Source organism: Panulirus ornatus, chromosome 67 (assembly GCF_036320965.1).
Source record: "Panulirus ornatus isolate Po-2019 chromosome 67, ASM3632096v1, whole genome shotgun sequence".
NCBI lineage: Eukaryota > Metazoa > Arthropoda > Malacostraca > Decapoda > Palinuridae > Panulirus > Panulirus ornatus.
The window spans coordinates 61,688-83,391 of NC_092290.1; the positions used below are offsets into that span (position 1 = coordinate 61,688).

A 21,704-nucleotide genomic window follows, 5' to 3' on the forward strand; every position below is an offset into this window, starting at 1 on the left:
TGGATCTGGCAGCGGATGGAACCATGGAAGCGGAAGTGGATCATAGGGTGGGGGAGGGGGCGAAAATTCTGGGAGCCTTGAAGAATGTGTGGAAGTCGAGAACATTATCTCGGAAAGCAAAAATGGGTATGTTTGAAGGAATAGTGGTTCCAACAATGTTGTATGGTTGCGAGGCGTGGGCTATGGATAGAGTTGTGCGCAGGAGGATGGATGTGCTGGAAATGAGATGTTTGAGGACAATATGTGGTGTGAGGTGGTTTGATCGAGTAAGTAACGTACGGGTAAGAGACATGTGTGGAAATAAAAAGAGCGTGGTTGAGAGAGCAGAAGAGGGTGTTTTGAAATGGTTTGGGCACATGGAGAGAATGAGTGAGGAAAGATTGACCAAGAGGATATATGTGTCGGAGGTGGAGGGAACGAGGAGAAGTGGGAGACCAAATTGGAGGTGGAAAGATGGAGTGAAAAAGATTTTGTGTGATCGGGGCCTGAACATGCAGGAGGGTGAAAGGAGGGCAAGGAATAGAGTGAATTGGATCGATGTGGTATACCGGGGTTGACGTGCTGTCAGTGGATTGAATCAAGGCATGTGAAGCGTCTGGGGTAAACCATGGAAAGCTGTGTAGGTATGTATATTTGCGTGTGTGGACGTATTTATATACATGTGTATGGGGCTGGGTTGGGCCATTTCTTTCGTCTGTTTCCTTGCGCTACCTCGCAAACGCGGGAGACAGCGACAAAGCAAAAAAAAAAAAAAAAAAATATATATATATATATATATATATATATATATATATATATATATATATATATATATATATATGTGTGTGTGTGTGTGTGTGTGTGTGTGTGTGTGTGTGTGTGTGTGTGTGTGTGTGTGTGTGTATATACATATTTATATTTATATTCATATATTTATTTATTTATTTTGCTTTGTCGCTGTCTGCCGCGTTAGCGAGGTAGCGCAAGGAAACATACGAAAGAATGGCTAACCCACCCACATACACATGTATATCCATACACGTCTACACACGCAAATATACATACCTATACATCTCAACGTATACATACATATACACACACAGACATATACATATATACACATGTATATAATTCATACTGTCTGCCTTTATTCATTCCCATCGCCACCTAGCCATACATGAAATAACAACCCCCTCCCCCCTCATGTGTACGAGGTAGCGCTAGGAAGACAACAAAGGCCCCATTCGTTCACACTCAGTCTCTCGCTGTCATGTAATAATGCACCGAAACCACAGCTCCCTTTCCACATCCAGGCCCCACAGAACTTTCCATGGTTTACCCCAGACGCTTCACATGACCTTGTTCAATCCTTTGACAGCACGTCGACCCCGGTATACCACATCGTTCCAATTCACTCTATTCCTTGCACGCCTTTCACCGTCCTGCATGTTCAGGTCCCGATCACTCAAAATCTTTTTCACTCCATCTTTCCACCTCGAATTTGGTCTCCCACTTCTCCTCGTTCCCTCCACCTCTGACACATATATCCTCTTGGTCAATCTTTCCTCACTCATTCTCTCCATGTGACCAAACCATTTCAAAACACCCTCTTCTGCTCTCTCAACCACTTTTTATTACCACACATCTCTCTTACCCTAGTATTACTTACTCGATCAAACCACCTCACACCACATATTGTCCTCAAACATCTCATTTCCAGCACATCCACCCTCCTACGCACAACTATATCCATAGCCCACGCCTCGCAACCATACAACATTGTTGGAACCACTATTCCTTCAAACATACCCATTTTTGCTTTCCGATATATATATATATATATATATATATATATATATATATATATATATATATATATATATATATATATATATACCTCGCAAACGCGGGAGACAGCGACAAAGCGAAATAGAAAATAAAAAAAAAAAAAATATATATATATATATATATATATATATATATATATATATATATATATATATATATATTCACACCCGCTTGCCTTCATCCAAATTTGGCGCCACCCCGCCACAGGAAGCAGCATCGCTACCCCCCGTCTCAGCGAGGTAACGCCAGGAAAACAAACAAAGGCCACATCGTTCACAGCTAGTCTCTATCTGTCATGTGTAATGCACTGAAACCACAGCTCCCTATCCACATCCAGGCACCACAGACCTTTCCATGGTTTACTCCAGACGTTTCAAATGTCCTGGTTCAGTCCACTGACAACAAGTCTACCCCGGTATACTTCCCATGTAATCCCCGCGCGTTGTAGAAGGCGACTAAAGGGGGCGGGAGCGGGGGGCTGTAAACCCTCCTCTTCTTGTATTACAAATTTCTAAAAGGGGAAACCAGGGCTTGTGAAGCGTCTGTAGTAAACCATGAAAAGGTCTGCGGGGTCTGGATGTCGATAGGGAGCCGTGGCTTCGGTGCATTACGCATGGCAGGTAGAGAATGAGTGTCAACGAATGTGGCCTTTTTTGTCTGTTCCTGGTGCTGCCTCGCTGGAGGGGTGGCGACGAGAATGGATGAAGGCAGCAGGTATGGCTAGGTACATGTGTATATATGTTTATGTCTGTGTATGTATATGTACGTATACGTTGGAATGTGTGTGTATGTATATGTGCGTGTGTGGACTTTATGTATATTCATGTGTATGTGGGTGGGTTGGGCCATTCCTCGCTAATGCGGGAGACGGCGGTTAAGTATGATATATATATAATAATACTTTTTTTTCATACTATTCGCCATCTCCCGCGTTAGCTAGGTAGCATCAAGAACAGAGGACTGGACCTTTGATAGAATATCCTCACCTGGCCCCCTTCTCTGTTCCTTCTTTTGGAAAATTAAAAAAAAAAAAAAGATGGGAGGATTTCCAGCCCCCCGCTCCCTTCCCTTTTAATCGCCTTCTACGAAACGCAGGGAATACGTGGGAAGTATTCTTTCTCCCCTATCCCCAGGGATATATATATATATATATATATATATATATATATATATATATATATATATATATATATATATATATATATATAAGCAAATCTCATTCCACAAAGCCTGAACAGTTGTATCATGCCAAGCAAACCTCTCGCTGGACAAAGTTTGAATAGCGATGTTTTACCAACAGAAACCTCTCTGAACAAAATCTGAACAATTATATCATACCAGCAGAACCTCTCACTAAACAAAGCCTGTACACTGATATATTACCAACAGAAGCCTCTCACTGAACAAAATCTGAAGAGCTATATATTACCAAGAGAAACCTCTCGCTGAACAAAATACCATTTACCTTCTTGAGGTATGATGGATCTTCAAGATCAAGTCATACTTCATTTCCCATCAACACATCCAGATTTGCACTCACATATCCAGACCCGCACTACACATACCCAAACCTGAGTTACACACATCCAGACCTGCACTACACATATCCATACCCGCACTGCTCACATCCAGACCCGCACTACACATATCCAGACACGCATTGTTCACATCCATACTCGCACTATACATAACCAGACCCGCATTGCTCACATCCAGACCCGCACTACACATATCTAGACCCACACTGCTCACATCCAGACCCGCACTACACATATCCAAACCACACTGCTCATATCCAGACCCACACTACAAACTTCCAGCCCCTCACTGCTCATATCCAGACCTGCACTGCTCATATTCAGACCCGCACTACACATATCCAGAATTGCTCTGCCCATATCCAGACCCACACTGCACATTCATATCCAGACCCGAACTGCTCATATCCAGACCCACACTACACATATTCAGACCCGCACTCATCATATCCAGACCCGAACTGCTCATATCCAGACCCACACTACACATATTCAGACCCACACTGATCATATCCAGACTCGAACTGCTGATACCCAGACCCACGCTACACAAATCCAGACCCACACTACACATATCCAGACCCAAACTACATATCTAGACCCACACTGCTCATACCCAGACCCACACAACACATATCCAGAACCACGCTACACATATCCAGACCCACACTGCTCATACCCAGACCCACACTACACATATCCAGACCTAAACTACTCATATCCAGACCCACACTGCTCATATCCAGACCCAAACTACATACATCCAGACCCACACTGCTCATATCCAGACCAGCATTACACATACCCAGCCCCACATTTCAACCCCCCCCCCCCACGCACTACACATCCAGACCCACACTACACATCCGATCACGCACTACAAATGATATAGGCCCAAGCTACATATATCAATCCCCACACCAAATGTGTCGTTCTGCCTTGTGCATATCCTGCTCTCCCCATACATATATCTAACCCGAAATACACATAGCCAGCCACACATCACATATATCTGGCCGCACACTACACTATTGCAATCGTGCACTACACATATCCTGCCTCACCACAAATATGCGGCACCATGCTACACATTTCCTGCACCTCAATAAATATATCCGACTCCAAAACACACACATCCAGCACCACACTACACGTCCACACTATATATATGTACTGAACCCTATACAACATACTTATCCCAGCAGTGTATCTTCAGACCCCATAACACATTTAGCCCCATACTACACAAATAGCTGAACACCATACATAACACATGCAGCCCCATACTTCGCATAAACAGCTGAACACCATGCATACATATCAAATTCTCATCACAAATATTCTGTCGAACAGTATGCGCATTAAACCTCTAATAACACATTCAAAAGCACACTGTACATATGGAGCCCCTCAAAGCACTTTTTGCTTGCCAGTACACACATTTAATCTCATGGTACTATACTACACATCAGGCCCAATTGTCCAAATACGCAGCCCGACACAAAAATACACATATTCAGCAACACAAAATATTTACGTCACGGCATACATACCCAATTCCACATGGCACTTGTTACCTCCACATAACACAATCAGCCTCTTAGAACACATATACAGCCCTACGCACACATATTCAGCCCTACAAAACACATGCAGCCTCATACTACGGAAATTCAGCCCAGCACATTTCATACATTCACTCTCACGCCTTATATACTGGTGAACATGTTTCATACATTCACTCTCATACCACATATATTGGTGACCACATTTCATACATTCACTCTCACACCTTATGTATTAGTAACATTTCATATATTCACGTATTGGTCACAACATTTCAGATCAAAGACTGTGAGAATGATAATGTTTCACAGTGATGGTCATCACTATGGTGTTGGTCATAACATATCAGATCAAAGACTGAGAATGATAATGTTTGATGGGTGATGCTCATTACTATGGTGTTGGTCACAACATTTCAAATTAAAGACTGAGAATGATAATATTTGATAGTGATGCTCATCACTATGGTTTTGTCCTCCTACATACTGTTCCTGTTGCTCTTCTCATTTTTCTTTTTGGTACGTTCTTCACTCCTCCTCCTAGCTGCAGGTTTGTCGTCCATTGGAGTCCTTAAGAAATGGCTAACATCTCTTTCAGAAGCCTTGGTCTTGGGTTGAAGGTTGTTGGATGTCGTGGTCACCGAGGTCTTGTCTGTAGCTGTTGGAATGAGAGGTTGCTGGGAACCTCGACTCGCTAAGTGACCCTCTTCACTCCCTGGATCCGTCCTTACCTCCCGATCTTCATCTGGAGACTGGTTATCAGACTTGTTAAACTCATATCAAACAAAATCATATAGTTCATAATCATCCCTATTATCAACTCATTATCATTCCGTTGATATGATATGCTACACCTTCTACTCTGCAATGAATTTGAATAGTTTGTGATGTGTGAAAATTGTTGACCTAAAACTTTACTAAGCCAACATTATATCCACAAATTCATTCCTAGTTTCTTACAAGGTAAAACCAGACCTCAAAGAAAAGAAACCAAATTAGCTTAATCATCATTAAGAAATAAAACTATATTGTTCCCTCTAACATGACTTACACTCCCACTGGTACCTCCAGCATAAAAGCGAATAACTTAACATCATACTTTAATGAGAGAGTGCTCACCCTGAGGGTCTCTATGGAAATGGAGAGGCAAAGGAGGGCTCGTTCGAGAGCCGTGAACCGCTGTGGTGTCACGTCTTGAGCGCTGCGCAGCTCCTTTTCTGGAAACCAAGCTGGTTCTTCCTCCGTCAATAGGGGCATCCCCAACATGCTGATCAGATGAAAGAAACCTTCATTTCTGGGTCTTACAAATTAGCATGGAGTAAACTATCTTCCTCAACCAAATGTGAAATAAATAGATGAATTAGCAAACATCGAATGCAAAAAGAATAGAACCTTCTCTCAATCTGAGAGGCTAGTTATTTGTTATACTTTGTGAAAATGTCTTCCTACCATGGTAAATATTCGTAGCACCTTCCGCAAAGCATGTCTGTCATACTTACTTGCTTTATCAAGACCCAGAAATACTAAATACATATTCTCTTTCTCTAAGTTTTTCCCACACATATTCTTCAAAGCAAAGACTTGATTTATACATCTACCACTCTCAGATCCACACTACTCCCTTCTAACCTGGTGCTCTGTGCATGTCAACGCCTCAATCACCATTCTTCCATGCAGCTTACTAGGCATGCTCACAAATCTTTCACCTACGTAATTCGAACATCCACTTTTGTCCACCTTATCATTATGCAGTAACACTAAACGGGCATTGTATTAGTCCCCGAGCACCTCATCTTGAAAATCCTGCATTTCCAATCAGCAACACTGTCATCCCCTTTCATGAGAAATTCAACTGTAATATCAACCACTCCAGCCACTCGGCCACACTATCTTCTGTATTGCTTTCACCGCCTCTTCTCTTTCCATTAAACCATTTGCTGTGCCTCTTTCCATGTCACACACAGCCAGTATCTGCAACCCTAACATCTAACACATTCAACAGTCCTTCAAAATAGTTATTTCATTCCTTCACCTCTTCTCTACCTCTTCCTCATCTGCCCCTCTCACTGATGCCACATTTTCTTTCTTGTTTTCTTCATACTATTCACCTTCTATTTTCATGTTCTTTCCAACGTTTCCCGATATTCTCTCACTCCATCCCTCAGTTCCCGTTTCTTTCAGCCTTTGCACCTTCCTTTTAACTTTATGTTGCGTCCTCTTGCACATATCCCAATGAAACGTACTCCTTTCCTGCAATTAAGACCCATACACCCCTCATTTCTCTTAATAGCAATTGAATTTCCTCATCCCATCATTAGGAACCCCTTCTCATGAGCCTAAATCCCAACATCCTCAGACTTCCTTAATTTTGTTTACTTTCACCTTTTGCCATTCTTTACCCAAGTTCTGATATCTCTTCATTTTCACAACCCTCTTCACACCTATCTCATTTCTCTTTTGCTAAAGCCTTACAAACGTTTACCCTCACCTCCACCAATGTGATCAGATCCAACAGCTGCCCCTCTGAGGATATTTACATCTAAGAGTGTCTCCTTAGAACACTTTTCACGTAGTAAATAATCCAGTAATGCCTGCTTACCTAACTCATCCCAGTAAACCTATGCATCTTCCTTTTCTAAAACTAGGTGTTTTTCCAGTCACCACCCTTTTTCATCCCACAGCTCCACAAACTGTTCATTTTCGGTCATCCTGGGCATTCCATGCCTCCACCAATCATAATCTCAAACTGCCATATCACCAATTCTTGCATTCAAATCTCATCAATTGTACTCGATCCCTTGCATCAAAATTACTAACACAAGTCATCCCAAAACACATGCCTCACTTCCTTACTCCTTTCACATATTTAGTAAATAATTCACTAAATACCTGTGCACCACTAATCCAACAACCCCACATACACTTATACATGTCCCCCCTTTTTTTTTTGCCCAGATTTTTCAAATCATTGCATTCCTCTCCCAAAATTAATACACTCTCAACTGCCACATCACACACTCTTACATTCAAAATCACCCATAACTAACACTTGGTCCTTTTTTAACCAAAACTGCTGACACACATACATCTCCTCTCAAAACACCTCTCTTCCTCACTCGTCGCTACCAGGTGCTAAAGCAGTAACAGTCACCCATCTCTCATAATCAACTTTCATTTTCAACCACATCAGCCACCCTCTCCTTTGGTATTGCCCTCACGCAAACCACAGGGTATACCCCTAATATATTTTCAAATCATTCTTCTCCCTTCCCCTTGACCTTAGCTTCACTCAGAGCCAGAATATCCTGGTTCGCCTCCCAGAACATGCTACCTCTCTCTCCTTTCTTATCCTGGTTACATTCTAAGAGGATGAGCATTCCTCATTTGGCCCCTTTCATTTACTACCACTTTCAGAAATTTATCGCAAAACCTGTAGCATACTGCGCCTAACATTTATTGTCATCACATTTTACTAGTATAAAAACCTGTAGCATACTTTACCAAACTTCCCTTATAAAAACCTGTACCATGTTTTACCTTAATTATTGTCATGACACTTTACTTGTATAAAAACCTGTATCATACTTTATCTCACAGTTATTCTCATTACACTTTACTAGCACTTTACTAGTATGAAAACCTGTATCACACTTTACCTTAGTTATTCTCATTAACTTTACTAGCACAAAAACCTGTAGCATGTATAACTAACAGGTAATGTTATGACTTTACTAGTATAAATACCTGTAGCACCTTTACCTAATGGTACAAAAAACCTGATGTATACTTTATCCAACATTTATTGTCATTTCTCATTACTAGTATAAGAATTACCAGCAATGTATATATGAAGTTTCATAAAAAGAAATTTTTACAATGTATGTAAGCATAAAAAGCGAGTGAAGGTTGAGAGGAACCTACTTGGCGATGGGCACGATGGGTATCCACACAAGAGGAAGGAAGACCAGGAGTGCTGCCACTACCCATGCCCAGCCCGGCCACTGACGCTCTATGCCCTCCGCCTTGACTGAGTCCCATGCCTATACAAAGAAAAGAAAAACATGGAAAAATTAGCGTATACCTTAAAGTTCTGTTGGCTTTTACAGCTGTACAGAGCTTTCAGATACCACTAAGAGTTGTACCTACCTTTACAACAATACAACGCTTTTAGACATTTCTATGAGTTATACCGGCTTTTACAACTGTACAGAGCTTTCAAGTACCATCACTAAAGTTATACCGGCCTTTACAACTGTACAGAGCCTTCAGATACCACTAAGAGTTGTACCTGCCTTTACACAGTACAACGGCTTCAGATAACATTACTAAAAGTTGTACCAGCCTTTACAACTGTTAGACTTTCAAATACTATTACGAAAAGTTGCTAAAGAACAATAACGATTATGTAAATTAGTGTAGTGAGTAAACACAAGGGAGAGTCTCTGAGTTTTCTTGTAACGTTTCGGCTTAGGCGCAGAAGCCTTCTTCATAGAAACTGATTAAGACACAGTTGTTGTTGATGATTGTCGTGCCGCAGTACGACAAGGGCCCTTGCCAGTGGGCGTCCCGTTCATTAAGGTATAAAACTGCAAGTCTATATATTCCCGTAAAAGAGTGCAACCTCGCAGGACGCCCCTCAGCATTCCTTATTCTCGGCTGACCGTGTTTCACATTCCTCTGCCGTTCCAGCTCATCGTATAAACCCCTCACGACTGTTTATCACCTCATCTGCACATATATAGGCAGCTTCCATTGCTTTTCTGAGCAAGCAAATAAGAAAAGACATGGAAGCTGCCTACATGTGCGATAATGAAGTAATAAACAATCGTTGGGCTGGGCCAGTGGCAAAAACGGCTGTCACAGAAAGCCATCTCAGAATAAGGAGAGCGGACCGACGTAGCATTATGTAGCGGAATATATTGACTTGTATCTTTTTATCTAAAGAAGGCTTCTGCTTAAGCCGAAACGTTAGAAGCTCCCACTGTGTTTACTCAGCACATTGACTTACACATTTGTCGTAATGAATAACGACTATAATGGCTCCCGGTGGCTGATATGAACTTAGAAAAAAATGGTTCATCTGAACTGACAACTCACTGCCGCTCGGGGTCAGAGGAGCACACATACCGCCTTCGTAAGGTCAATCATCATCAGATTGGCATCACATATAGTAAAGCGCTCTACTTGGCCCAGTTATTGTATTCCATTTTCATGCTGAAAATGGACAAACCACCATTAACACTTAACTAGAATTGTTCTCATCCTTAGCATCAACTTAACTGGAATAGACAACAGGCAAAGCAAGACAAAGATCCCCAAACTCAGAAATATCATCAACTATATTCCCACTCACAGGATCAGTTGGTCTTTCATGTAATATATGTCCACAATAGTTGTATCCTTCCATACACAAGATCAGTTGGTCTTCATGGATTACATTTCCAGAATAACTATATGTCCACAATAACTGTATCCTTCCTAACACAAGAGCAGTTGATCTTCTATGCACAATACATCCACAATCCTTAGTGATCTATTGTTGATCTTGCAGGGTTATTGTGGTATATGTCAGCCACTTACTGAACACAAGTCTATCACGATGACCACATAGTAAGGCAGCTGAGGAACTGGTCATGACCTGATGACCACATAGTAAGGCAGCTGAGGAACTGGTCATGACCTGATGACCACATAGTAAGGCAGCTGAGGAACTGGTCATGACCTGTTGACCACATAGTAAGGCAGCTGGGGAACTGGTCATGACCTGATGACCACATAGTAAGGCAGCTGAGGAACTGGTCATGACCTGATGACCACATAGTAAGGCAGCTGAGGAACTGGTCATGACCTGTTGACCACATAGTAAGGCAGCTGAGGAACTGGTCATGACCTGTTGACCACATAGTAAGGCAGCTGAGGAACTGGTCATGACCTGTTGACCACATAGTAAGGCAGCTGAGGAACTGGTCATGACCTGATGACCACATAGTAAGGCAGCTGAGGAACTGGTCATGACCTGATGACCACATAGTAAGGCAGCTGAGGAACTGGTCATGACCTGTTGACCACATAGTAAGGCAGCTGAGGAACTGGTCATGACCTGATGACCACATAGTAAGGCAGCTGAGGAACTGGTCATGACCTGTTGACCACATAGTAAGGCAGCTGGGGAACTGGTCATGACCTGTTGACCACATAGTAAGGCAGCTGGGGAACTGGTCATGGCCTTTGACCACATAGTGAGGCAGCTGAGGAACTGGTCATGACCTGTTGACCAGTGAGTAAGCCAGCTGGGGAACTGGTCATGACCTGTTGACCACATAGTAAGGCAGCTGGGGAACTGGTCATGACCTGTTGACCACATAGTAAGGCAGCTGGGGAACTGGTCATGACCTGTTGACCACATAGTAAGGCAGCTGGGGAACTGGTCATGACCTTTGACCACATAGTAAGGCAGCTGAGGAACTGGTCATGACCTGTTAACCACATAGTAAGGCAGCTGAGGAACTGGTCATGACCTGATGACCACATAGTAAGCCAGCTGGGGAACTGGTCATGACCTGTTGACCACATAGTAAGGCAGCTGGGGAACTGGTCATGACCTTTGACCACATAGTAAGGCAGCTGAGGAACTGGTCATGACCTGTTGACCACATAGTAAGGCAGCTGGGGAACTTTGACCTGTTGACCACATAGTAAGGCAGCTGAGGAACTGGTCATGACCTGTTGACCAGTGAGTAAGCCAGCTGGGGAACTGGTCATGACCTGTTGACCACATAGTAAGGCAGCTGGGGAACTGGTCATGACCTGTTGACCACATAGTAAAGCAGTCAAGGAAAGATGGCTCTTCCTCACCCGACAAGTTACACCGGAGTCCAGTAAACGAATGAAGCCACTTTGGAAACACGTCTGTACAATGACAAGTGAAGTTATGAGTATATATATGTTATACATGTTTAGTTACTCACCAGGTAAGTGCTTCCTTCCAGGGCCATTTTGATGATGGAAGCAGCGAGAATGGTGACCATAAGGAGAGGAGAAGCAACCTTCCAACACACTAGCCAGTAAAGTGAGGGTCGCGACCCACACATGAGCTCCACATCGCTGGCGAATCTGCAGACGGACGTTAACCAGGTCAGTCTGGTCACTGGCTGCTACTCGCACCATGATTAAGCACAAGAGTTAAAACATGTACTCTCCGTCACTGTCTGACCGTAATTTGAATAATCTCTACTAACGCACATCCCTGAAAATGAACCTAAATACCGCTCGAAATTAACAAAACATGAACCTCATAATGTTCCATTCCAAACAAACAAGAACAGTATTAACTTGCGAATTTGTACAAAATGTTCAACCTGGTACCTGTTCAACCGAAATGACATAAACAGCAGTGCTTTTAAAGATGAAGAGAACAAACTTCAGAACTTGAAAATATAAGCAAAAGATTGACCTGAGAACTTGAGAGCCTGAACAAAACATTGACTTTAGAACTTGTAAAGCTGAACAGATCATAGACTTGTTATCTTGTAAACTTGAACAAAACATAAGCCACGGGAGTTTAAGAATCTGGACAAGGTATGAACATCAAAAGCTTACATACCTGACCATGTTAGGAACGAAATTATTTCATAAAAACCCAAACACAAAAGAAAATTATTTTACTTCTCTGAATATAACAAGAACATGAATAAGCTACAAAGTTCAAACCAGAATTATCAATCCTTAATCAAATTAACTTTAATGTATTTAGAGTAGCAACACAATAAAAGGTAGTTTCCAAGCTGACCACCACACTCACCGATCTGAAATAAAGAAGTCGAATGTTTCACAACTTGATCCTCACAATTATTTAGCTGAAAAAGAGTTCAAGGGTTTCACAACCTGACCACCACACTTTCCGATCTGAACCAAGGAGGTCGAATGCTTCACAACTTAACCGCAACATTCACCTACACTTACACTAACGTGTTCATGAGACTAAATGTGAACAGCATAAAGCCCTGAGTATTATATCATCCAATCTCCAAATAACTGCAACTACCCACCTCGTTGTTTTGTAATGTTTCTCACGAAAAGTTTGCACTTATATACCTTTAGCACCTGAAAGCAGCTTGTTTTTCTCTCTCTCTCGGATCTTAACAGCATAGAAAAGGTGAACATTTGTTGGGATTAAGGAAAAATGAAGCTAGTTTATGTTGTACCTATATACATAAGATTAATACTACGCAAATGTAGAATATTTTTCAGACAAGAACATAGTACAAAGCAATACATTTCTCATGAGTGACAAGAGACACTAGATCTTTTTAGTGAACCAAGATAGATGAATTGTGGTAATATTTTGTGAACCAAGATGGATGAATTGTAATGTTATTTTGTGAACCAAGATAGTTGAATTGTAATAATATTTTGTGAACCAAGATAGAAGAATTGTAATATTTTGTGAACCAAGATGGATGAATTGTAATATTATTTTGTGAACCAAGATAGTTGAATTGTAATAATATTTTGTGAACCAAGATAGAATTGTAATATTTTGTGAACCAAGATGGATGAATTGTAATGTTATTTTGTGAACCAAGATAGATGAATTGTGGTAATATTTTGTGAACCAAGATGGATGAATTGTAATGTTATTTTGTGAACCAAGATAGTTAAATTGTAATAATATTTTGTGAACCAAGATAGAAGAATTGTAATATTTTGTGAACCAAGATGGATGAATTGTAATGTTATTTTGTGAACCAAGATAGTTGAATTGTAATAATATTTTGTGAACCAAGATAGAAGAATTGTAATATTTTGTGAACCAAGATGGATGAACCGTAATGTTACTTTGTGAACCAAGATAGTTGAATTGTAATAACATTTTGTGAACCAAGATAGTTGAATTGTAATGATATTTTGTGAACCAAGATAGAAGAATTGTAATATTTTGTGAACCAAGATGGATGAATTGTAATGTTATTTTGTGAACCAAGATAGTTGAATTGTAATAACATTTTGTGAACCAAGATAGAAGAATTGTAATATGTTGTGAACCAAGATGGTTAAATTGTAATGTTATTTTGTGAACCAAGATAGAAGAAGTGTAATATCACTTTGTGAACCAAGATAGATGAATCATAATGTTATTTTGTGAACCAAGATAGATGAATCATAATGTTATTTTGTGAACCAAGATAGATGAATTGTAATAATATTTTATGAACCAAGATAGTTGAACTGTAATAATATTTTGTGAACCAAGATAGATGAATTGTAATAATATTTAGTTAACCAAGATAGTTGAATTGTAATATTTTGTGAACCAAGATGGATGAATTGTAATGTTATTTTGTGAACCAAGGAAGATGAATTGTAATATTTTGTGAACCATGAAAGATGAATTGTAATGTTATTTTGTGAGACAAGATAGATGAATTGTAATGTTATTTTGTGAACCAAGATAGATGAATTGTAATATTTTGCGAACCAAGATAGATGAAGTGTATTATTATTTTGAAATAAACTTTCAATACATATGTAGGCTGATGTCTCTAAAGGTTTCCAGGTAGAATTATGATATAGAGTTTCTATCAGTTCTATATACCGATTCTGTTTTCTTTGGATTTTACCTTAGATGATTCAGTTATAAAGGAACAGAACACTAAAGTAAAAATATTTCGGTCTAATGTTCTGTGGGTAGAAGATATATATATGGGCTATGGATAGAGTAGTGCGCAGGAGGATGGATGTGCTGGAAATGAGTTGTTTGAGGACAATGTGTGGTGTGAGGTGGTTTGATCGAGTAAGCAACGCAAGGGTAAGAGAGATGCGTGGAAATAAAAAGAGCGTGGTTGAGAGAGCAGAAGAGGGTATTTTGAAATGGTTTGGGCACATGGAGAGAATGAGTGAGGAAAGATTGACCAAGAGGATATATGTGTCGGAGGTGGAGGGAACGAGGAGAAGTGGGAGACCAAATTGGAGGTGGAAAGATGGAGTGAAAAAGATTTTGTGTGATCGGGGCCTGAACATGCAGGAGGGTGAAAGGAGGGCAAGGAATAGAGTGAATTGGAGCGATGTGGTATACCGGGGTTGACGTGCTGTCAGTGGATTGAATCAAGGCATGTGAAGCGTCTGGGGTAAACCATGGAAAGCTGTGTAGGAATGTATATTTGCGTGTGTGGACGTATGTATATACATGTGTATGGGGGTGGGTTGGGCCATTTCTTTCGTCTGTTTCCTTGCGCTACCTCGCAAACGCGGGAGACAGCGACAAAGCACAAAAAAAAAAAATATATATATATATATATATATATATATATATATATATTTCTTCTTTCTTTCAAACTATTCGCCATTTCCCGCATTAGCGGGGTAGCGTTAAGAACAGAGGACTGGGCCTTGAGGGAATACCCTCACCTGGCCCAATTCTCTGTTCCTTCTTTTGGAAAATTAAAAAAAAAAACGAGAGGGGAGGATTTCCAGCCCCCCGCTCCCTCCCCTTTTAGTCGCCTTCTACGACACGCAGGGAATACGTGGGAAGTATTCTTTCTCCCCTATCCCCAGGGATATATATATATATATATATATATATATATATATATATATATATATATATATATATATATATATATATATTATTATTATTATTATTATTATCATTATTATCATTATTATTTTGCTTTGTCGCTGTCTCCCGCGTTTGCGAGGTAGCGCAAGGAAACAGACGAAAGATATGGCACAACCCACCCCCATACACAATGTACACACACACACGCCCACACACGCAAATATACATACCTATACATCTCAGTGTACACATAAATATACACACAGAGACACATACATATATACCCATGCACACAATTCACACTGTCTGCCTTTATTCATTCCCATCGCCACCTCGCCACACATGGAATACCTTCCCATTCCCCCTCATGTGTGCAAGGTAGCACTAGGAAAAGACAACAAAGGCCCCATTTGTTCACACTCAGTCTCCAGCTGTCATGCAATAATGCCCGAAACCACAGCTCCCTTTCCACATCCAGGCCCCACACAACTTTCCATGGCTTACCCCAGACGCTTCACATGCCCTGATTCAATCCACTGACAGCACGTCCACCCCGGTATACCACATCGATCCAATTCACTCTATTCCTTGCCCGCCTTTCACCCTCCTGCATGTTCAGGCCCCGGTCACTCAAAATCTTTTTCACTCCATCTTTCCACCTCCAATTTGGTCTCCCTCTTCTCCTCGTTCCCTCCACCTCCGACACATATATCCTCTTGGTCAATCTTTCCTCACTCATTCTCTCCATGTGCCCAAACCATTTCAAAACACCCTCTTCTGCTCTCTCAACCACGCTCTTTATATTTCCACGCATCTCTCTTACCCTTACGTTGCTTACTCGATCAAACCACCTCACACCACACATTGTCCTCAAACATCTCATTTCCAGCACATCCATCCTCCTGCGCACAACTCTATCCATAGCCCACGCCTCGCAACCATACAACATTGTTGGAACCACTATTCCTTCAAACATACCCATTTTTGCTTTCCGAGATAATGTTCTCGACTTCCACACATTCTTCAAGGCTCCCAGAATTTTCGCCCCCTCCCCCACCCTATGATCCACTTCCGCTTCCATGGTTCCATCCGCTGCCAGATCCACTCCCAGATATCTAAAACACCTTCCTTCCTCCAGTTTTTCTCCATTCAAACTTACCTCCCAATTGACTTGACCCTCAACCCTACTGTACCTAATAACCTTGCTCTTATTCACATTTACTCTTAACTTTCTTCTTTCACATACTTTACCAAACTCAGTCACCAGCTTCTGCAGTTTCTCACATGAATCAGCCACCAGCGCTGTATCATCAGCGAACAACAACTGACTCACTTCCCAAGCTCTCTCATTCACAACAGACTTCATACTTGCCCCTCTTTCCAAAACTCTTGCATTCACCTCCCTAACAACCCCATCCATAAACAAATTAAACAACCATGGAGACATCACACACCCATGCCGCAAACCTACATTCACTGAGAACCAATCACTTTCTTCCTACACGTACACATGCCTTACATCCTCGATAAAAACTTTTCACTGCTTCTAACAACTTGCCTCCCACACCATATATTCTTAATACCTTCCACAGAGCATCTCTATCAACTCTATCATATGCCTTCTCCAGATCCATAAATGCTACATACAAATCCATTTGCTTTTCTAAGTATTTCTCACATACATTCTTCAAAGCAAACACCTGATCCACACATCCTCTACCACTATATATATATATATGGGGCTAGTCATCCAGGCTGTACTGATGCCAACCAACCTTTTGATGCCGTAAACGAAGCTGACGCCCACACATTCCAAGAGGCCGATCATCAGGAGTGGGATGTTTCCGGCGAAGGAGTCGAACAACTGGAAGATGTAGTTACCAGCCCCATGTGTGAAGATGAGCGAGATAACAAAGCAGATGAAGCACACCAGCGCTGTAGAGGGAGATCCAGGCTTTAGGCCAGTAAGTCTCATTTCCATTGGCTTTAGTTCAGGCCAACACGCACCGCTTCCCTGGCCTAAGATTTAAGCCAACACATACCGCTTCCCTGGCTCAAGGTTTATACAAGCAGCTACCGCTATCCTAGATCAAGGTTTGAGCAAGCAACTACCGCTTGTTTGGGCCAATGTTTGGTCCAGCAGCCACCGCTTCCCTAAACCAAGGTTAAGGCCAGCATCTATCACTTTCCTAGCCACTTTACTTCCTCCAGTGTTTCTCCATTGTCACACTCAACGAACCCGTCCTTCAACTGTCCAAAGCCTAATAGATTTGTATTCATTCACATTCACTCTCAACTTCCTCCTTTTACACACCCTTCCCAACTCAGTCACCATCTTCTGCAGTGTCACACTCAAATCCACCACCAGTACTGTACCAACAGCTAATAGCAACTTATTTCCCAGACCCTACCACCCCCTACAAACTGCATGCTCGCCCATTTCTCCAAAACTCTAGCATTTATTTCCCCTCACCAAACAACTCATATACATATCAAACAATCATGGTGGCATCATACACCTCTGACGCAGATCAACCTTCACTTTGGAACCATTCATTCTTACTCGCACTTATACCCTACACTCTTTTTGAAAACTTTTCACTGCTTGTAGCAGCGTTCCCCCTAAAACATATATTTTTAAAACCTTCCACAAGGCATCTCTATCAACCCTATCATATTTTTCTCCAGATCCCTAAATGCTACATACAGATCTATTTGTTTCTCTAAGTATTTCATACACATATTCTTCAATGCAAACATCTGATCCACACACACACACACATATATATATATATATATATATATATATATATATATATATATATATATATATATATATATTTTTTTTATTACTTTTTTTATTATACTTTGTCGCTGCCTCCCGCTTTTGCGAGGTAGCGCAAGGAAACAGACGAAAGAAATGGCCCAACCCACCCCCATACACATGTATATACATACGTCCACACACGCAAATATACATACCTACACAGCTTTCCATGGTTTACCCCAGACGCTTCACATGCCTTGATTCAATCCACTGACAGCACGTCAACCCCGGTATACCACATCGCTCCAATTCACTCTATTCCTTGCCCTCCTTTCACCCTCCTGCATGTTCAGGCCGCGATCACACAAAATCTTTTTCACTCCATCTTTCCACCTCCAATTTGGTCTCCCTCTTCTCCTCGTTCCCTCCACCTCCTACACATATATCCTCTTGGTCAATCTTTCCTCACTCATTCTCTCCATGTGCCCAAACCACTTCAAAACACCCTCTTCTGCTCTCTCAACCACGCTCTTTTTATTTCCACACATCTCTCTTACCCTTACGTTACTCACTCGATCAAACCACCTCACACCACACATTGTCCTCAAACATCTCATTTCCAGCACATCCATCCTCCTGCGCACAACTCTATCCATAGCCCACGCCTCGCAACCATACAACATTGTTGGAACCACTATTCCTTCAAACATACCCATTTTTGCTTTCCGAGATAATGTTCTCGACTTCCACACATTCTTCAAGGCCCCCAGAATTTTCACCCCCTCCCCCACCCTATGATCCACTTCCGCTTCCATGGTTCCATCCGCTGCCAGATCCACTCCCAGATATCTAAAACACCTTCCTTCCTCCAGTTTTTCTCCATTCAAACTCACCTCTCAATTGACTTGACCCTCAACCCTACTGTACCTAATAACCTTGCTCTTATTCACATTTACTCTTAACTTTCTTCTTCCACACACTTTACCAAACTCAGTCACCAGCTTCTGCAGTTTCTCATATGAATCAGCCACCAGCGCTGTATCATCAGCGAACAACAACTGACTCACTTCCCAAGCTCTCTCATCCCCAACAGACTTCATACTTGCCCCTCTTTCCAAAACTCTTGCATTTACCTCCCTAACAACCCCATCCATAAACAAATTAAACAACCATGGAGACATCACACACCCCTGCCGCAAACCTACATTCACTGAGAACCAATCACTTTCCTCTCTTCCTACACGTACACATGCCTTACATCCTCGATAAAAACTTTTCACTGCTTCTAACAACTTGCCTCCCACACCATATATTCTTAATACCTTCCACAGAGCATCTCTATCAACTCTATCATATGCCTTCTCCAGATCCATAAATGCTACATACAAATCCATTTGCTTTTCTAAGTATTTCTCACATACATTCTTCAAAGCAAACACCTGATCCACACATCCTCTACCACTTCTGAAACCACACTGCTCTTCCCCAATCTGATGCTCTGTACATGCCTTCACCCTCTCAATCAATACCCTCCCATATAATTTACCAGGAATACTCAACAAACTTGTACCTCTGCAATTTGAGCACTCACTCTTATCCCCTTTGCCTTTGTACAATGGCACTATGCACGCATTCCGCCAATCCTCAGGCACCTCACCATGAGTCATACATACATTAAATAACCTTACCAACCAGCCAATAATACAGTCATCCCCTTTTTTAATAAATTCCACTGCAATACCATCCAAACCTGCTGCCTTGCCGGCTTTCATCTTCCGCAAAGCTTTCACTACCTCTTCTCTGTTTACCAAATCATTTTCCCTAACCCTCTCACTTTGCACACCACCTCGACCAAAACACCCTATATCTGCCACTCTATCATCAAACACATTCAACAAACCTTCAAAATACTCACTCCATCTCCTTCCCACATCACCACTACTTGTTTTCACCTCCCCATTTGCGCCCTTCACTGAAGTTCCCATTTGCTCCCTTGTCTTACGCACTTTATTTACCTCCTTCCAGAACATCTTTTTATTCTCCCTAAAATTTAATGATACTCTCTCACCCCAACTCTCATTTGCCCTTTTTTTCACCTCTTGCACCTTTCTCTTGACCTCCTGTCTCTTTCTTTTATATATCTCCCACTCAATTGCATTTTTTCCCTGCAAAAATCGTCCAAATGCCTCTCTTCTCTTTCACTAATACTCTTACTTCTTCATCCCACCACTCACTACCCTTTCTAATCAACCCACCTCCCACTCTTCTCATGCCACAAGCATGTTTTGCGCAATCCATCACTGATTCCCTAAATACATCCCATTCCTCCCCCACTCCCCTTACTTCCATTGTTCTCACCTTTTTCCATTCTGTACTCAGTCTCTCCTGGTACTTCCTCACACAGGTCTCCTTCCCAAGCTCACTTACTCTCACCACCCTCTTCACCCCAACATTCACTCTTCTTTTCTGAAAACCCATACAAATCTTCACCTTAGCCTCCACAAGATAATGATCAGACATCCCTCCAGTTGCACCTCTCAGCACATTAACATACAAAAGTCTCTCTTTCGCACGCCTGTCAATTAACACGTAATCCAATAACGCTCTCTGATCATCTCTCCTACTTACATAAGTATACTTATGTATATCTCGCTTTTTAAACCAGGTATTCCCAATCATCAGTCCTTTTTCAGCACATAAATCTACAAGCTCTTCACCATTTCCATTTACAACACTGAACACCCCATGTATACCAATTATTCCCTCAACTGCCACATTACTCACCTTTGCATTCAAATCACCCATCACTATAACCCGGTCTCGTGCATCAAAACCACTAACACACTCATTCAGCTGCTCCCAAAACACTTGCCTCTCATGATCTTTCTTCTCATGCCCAGGTGCATATGCACCAATAATCACCCACCTCTCTCCATCAACTTTCAGTTTTACCCATATTAATCGAGAATTTACTTTCTTACATTCTATCACATACTCCCACAACTCCTGTTTCAGGAGTATTGCTACTCCTTCCCTTGCTCTTGTCCTCTCACTAACCCCTGACTTTACTCCCCAGACATTCCCAAACCACTCTTCCCCTTTACCCTTGAGATTCGTTTCACTCAGAGCCAAAACATCCAGGTTCCTTTCCTCAAACATACTACCTATCTCTCCTTTTTTCACATCTTGGTTACATCCACACACATTTAGGCACCCCACTCTGAGCCTTTGAGGAGGATGAGCACTCCCCGCGTGACTCCTTCTTCTGTTTCCCATTTTAGAAAGTTAATACAAGGAGGGGAGGATTTCTGGCCCCCCGCTCCCGTCCCCTCTAGTCGCTTTCTACGACACGCGAGGAATACGTGGGAAGTATTCTTTCACCCCTATCCCCAGGGATAATATACATATATATACACACATACACATACACACACATACATACGCACATA

General features: G+C 41.7%; 1 protein-coding gene across 3 annotated transcripts in view; it reads right to left on the reverse strand.

Annotated features, from left to right (window-relative positions):
* Window positions 1-21,704, reverse strand: part of LOC139747184 (sodium-dependent neutral amino acid transporter B(0)AT3-like) — a 64,362-nt gene that overhangs the window by 8,034 nt on the left and 34,624 nt on the right. Inside the window, exons 10-14 of one of the 3 annotated variants that reach the window (XM_071659168.1) lie at window positions 17,264-17,423; window positions 11,899-12,043; window positions 8,852-8,970; window positions 6,050-6,197; window positions 5,418-5,682 (exon numbers count right to left, since the gene is read on the reverse strand). In XM_071659168.1, coding sequence (XP_071515269.1) covers window positions 5,418-5,682; window positions 6,050-6,197; window positions 8,852-8,970; window positions 11,899-12,043; window positions 17,264-17,423 — 837 coding nt within the window. Of the gene's footprint in view, window positions 1-5,409; window positions 5,683-6,049; window positions 6,198-8,851; window positions 8,971-11,898; window positions 12,044-17,263; window positions 17,424-21,704 lie in introns of those variants that run through there. The other 2 variants (XM_071659169.1, XM_071659170.1) reach the window with 2 other exon arrangements.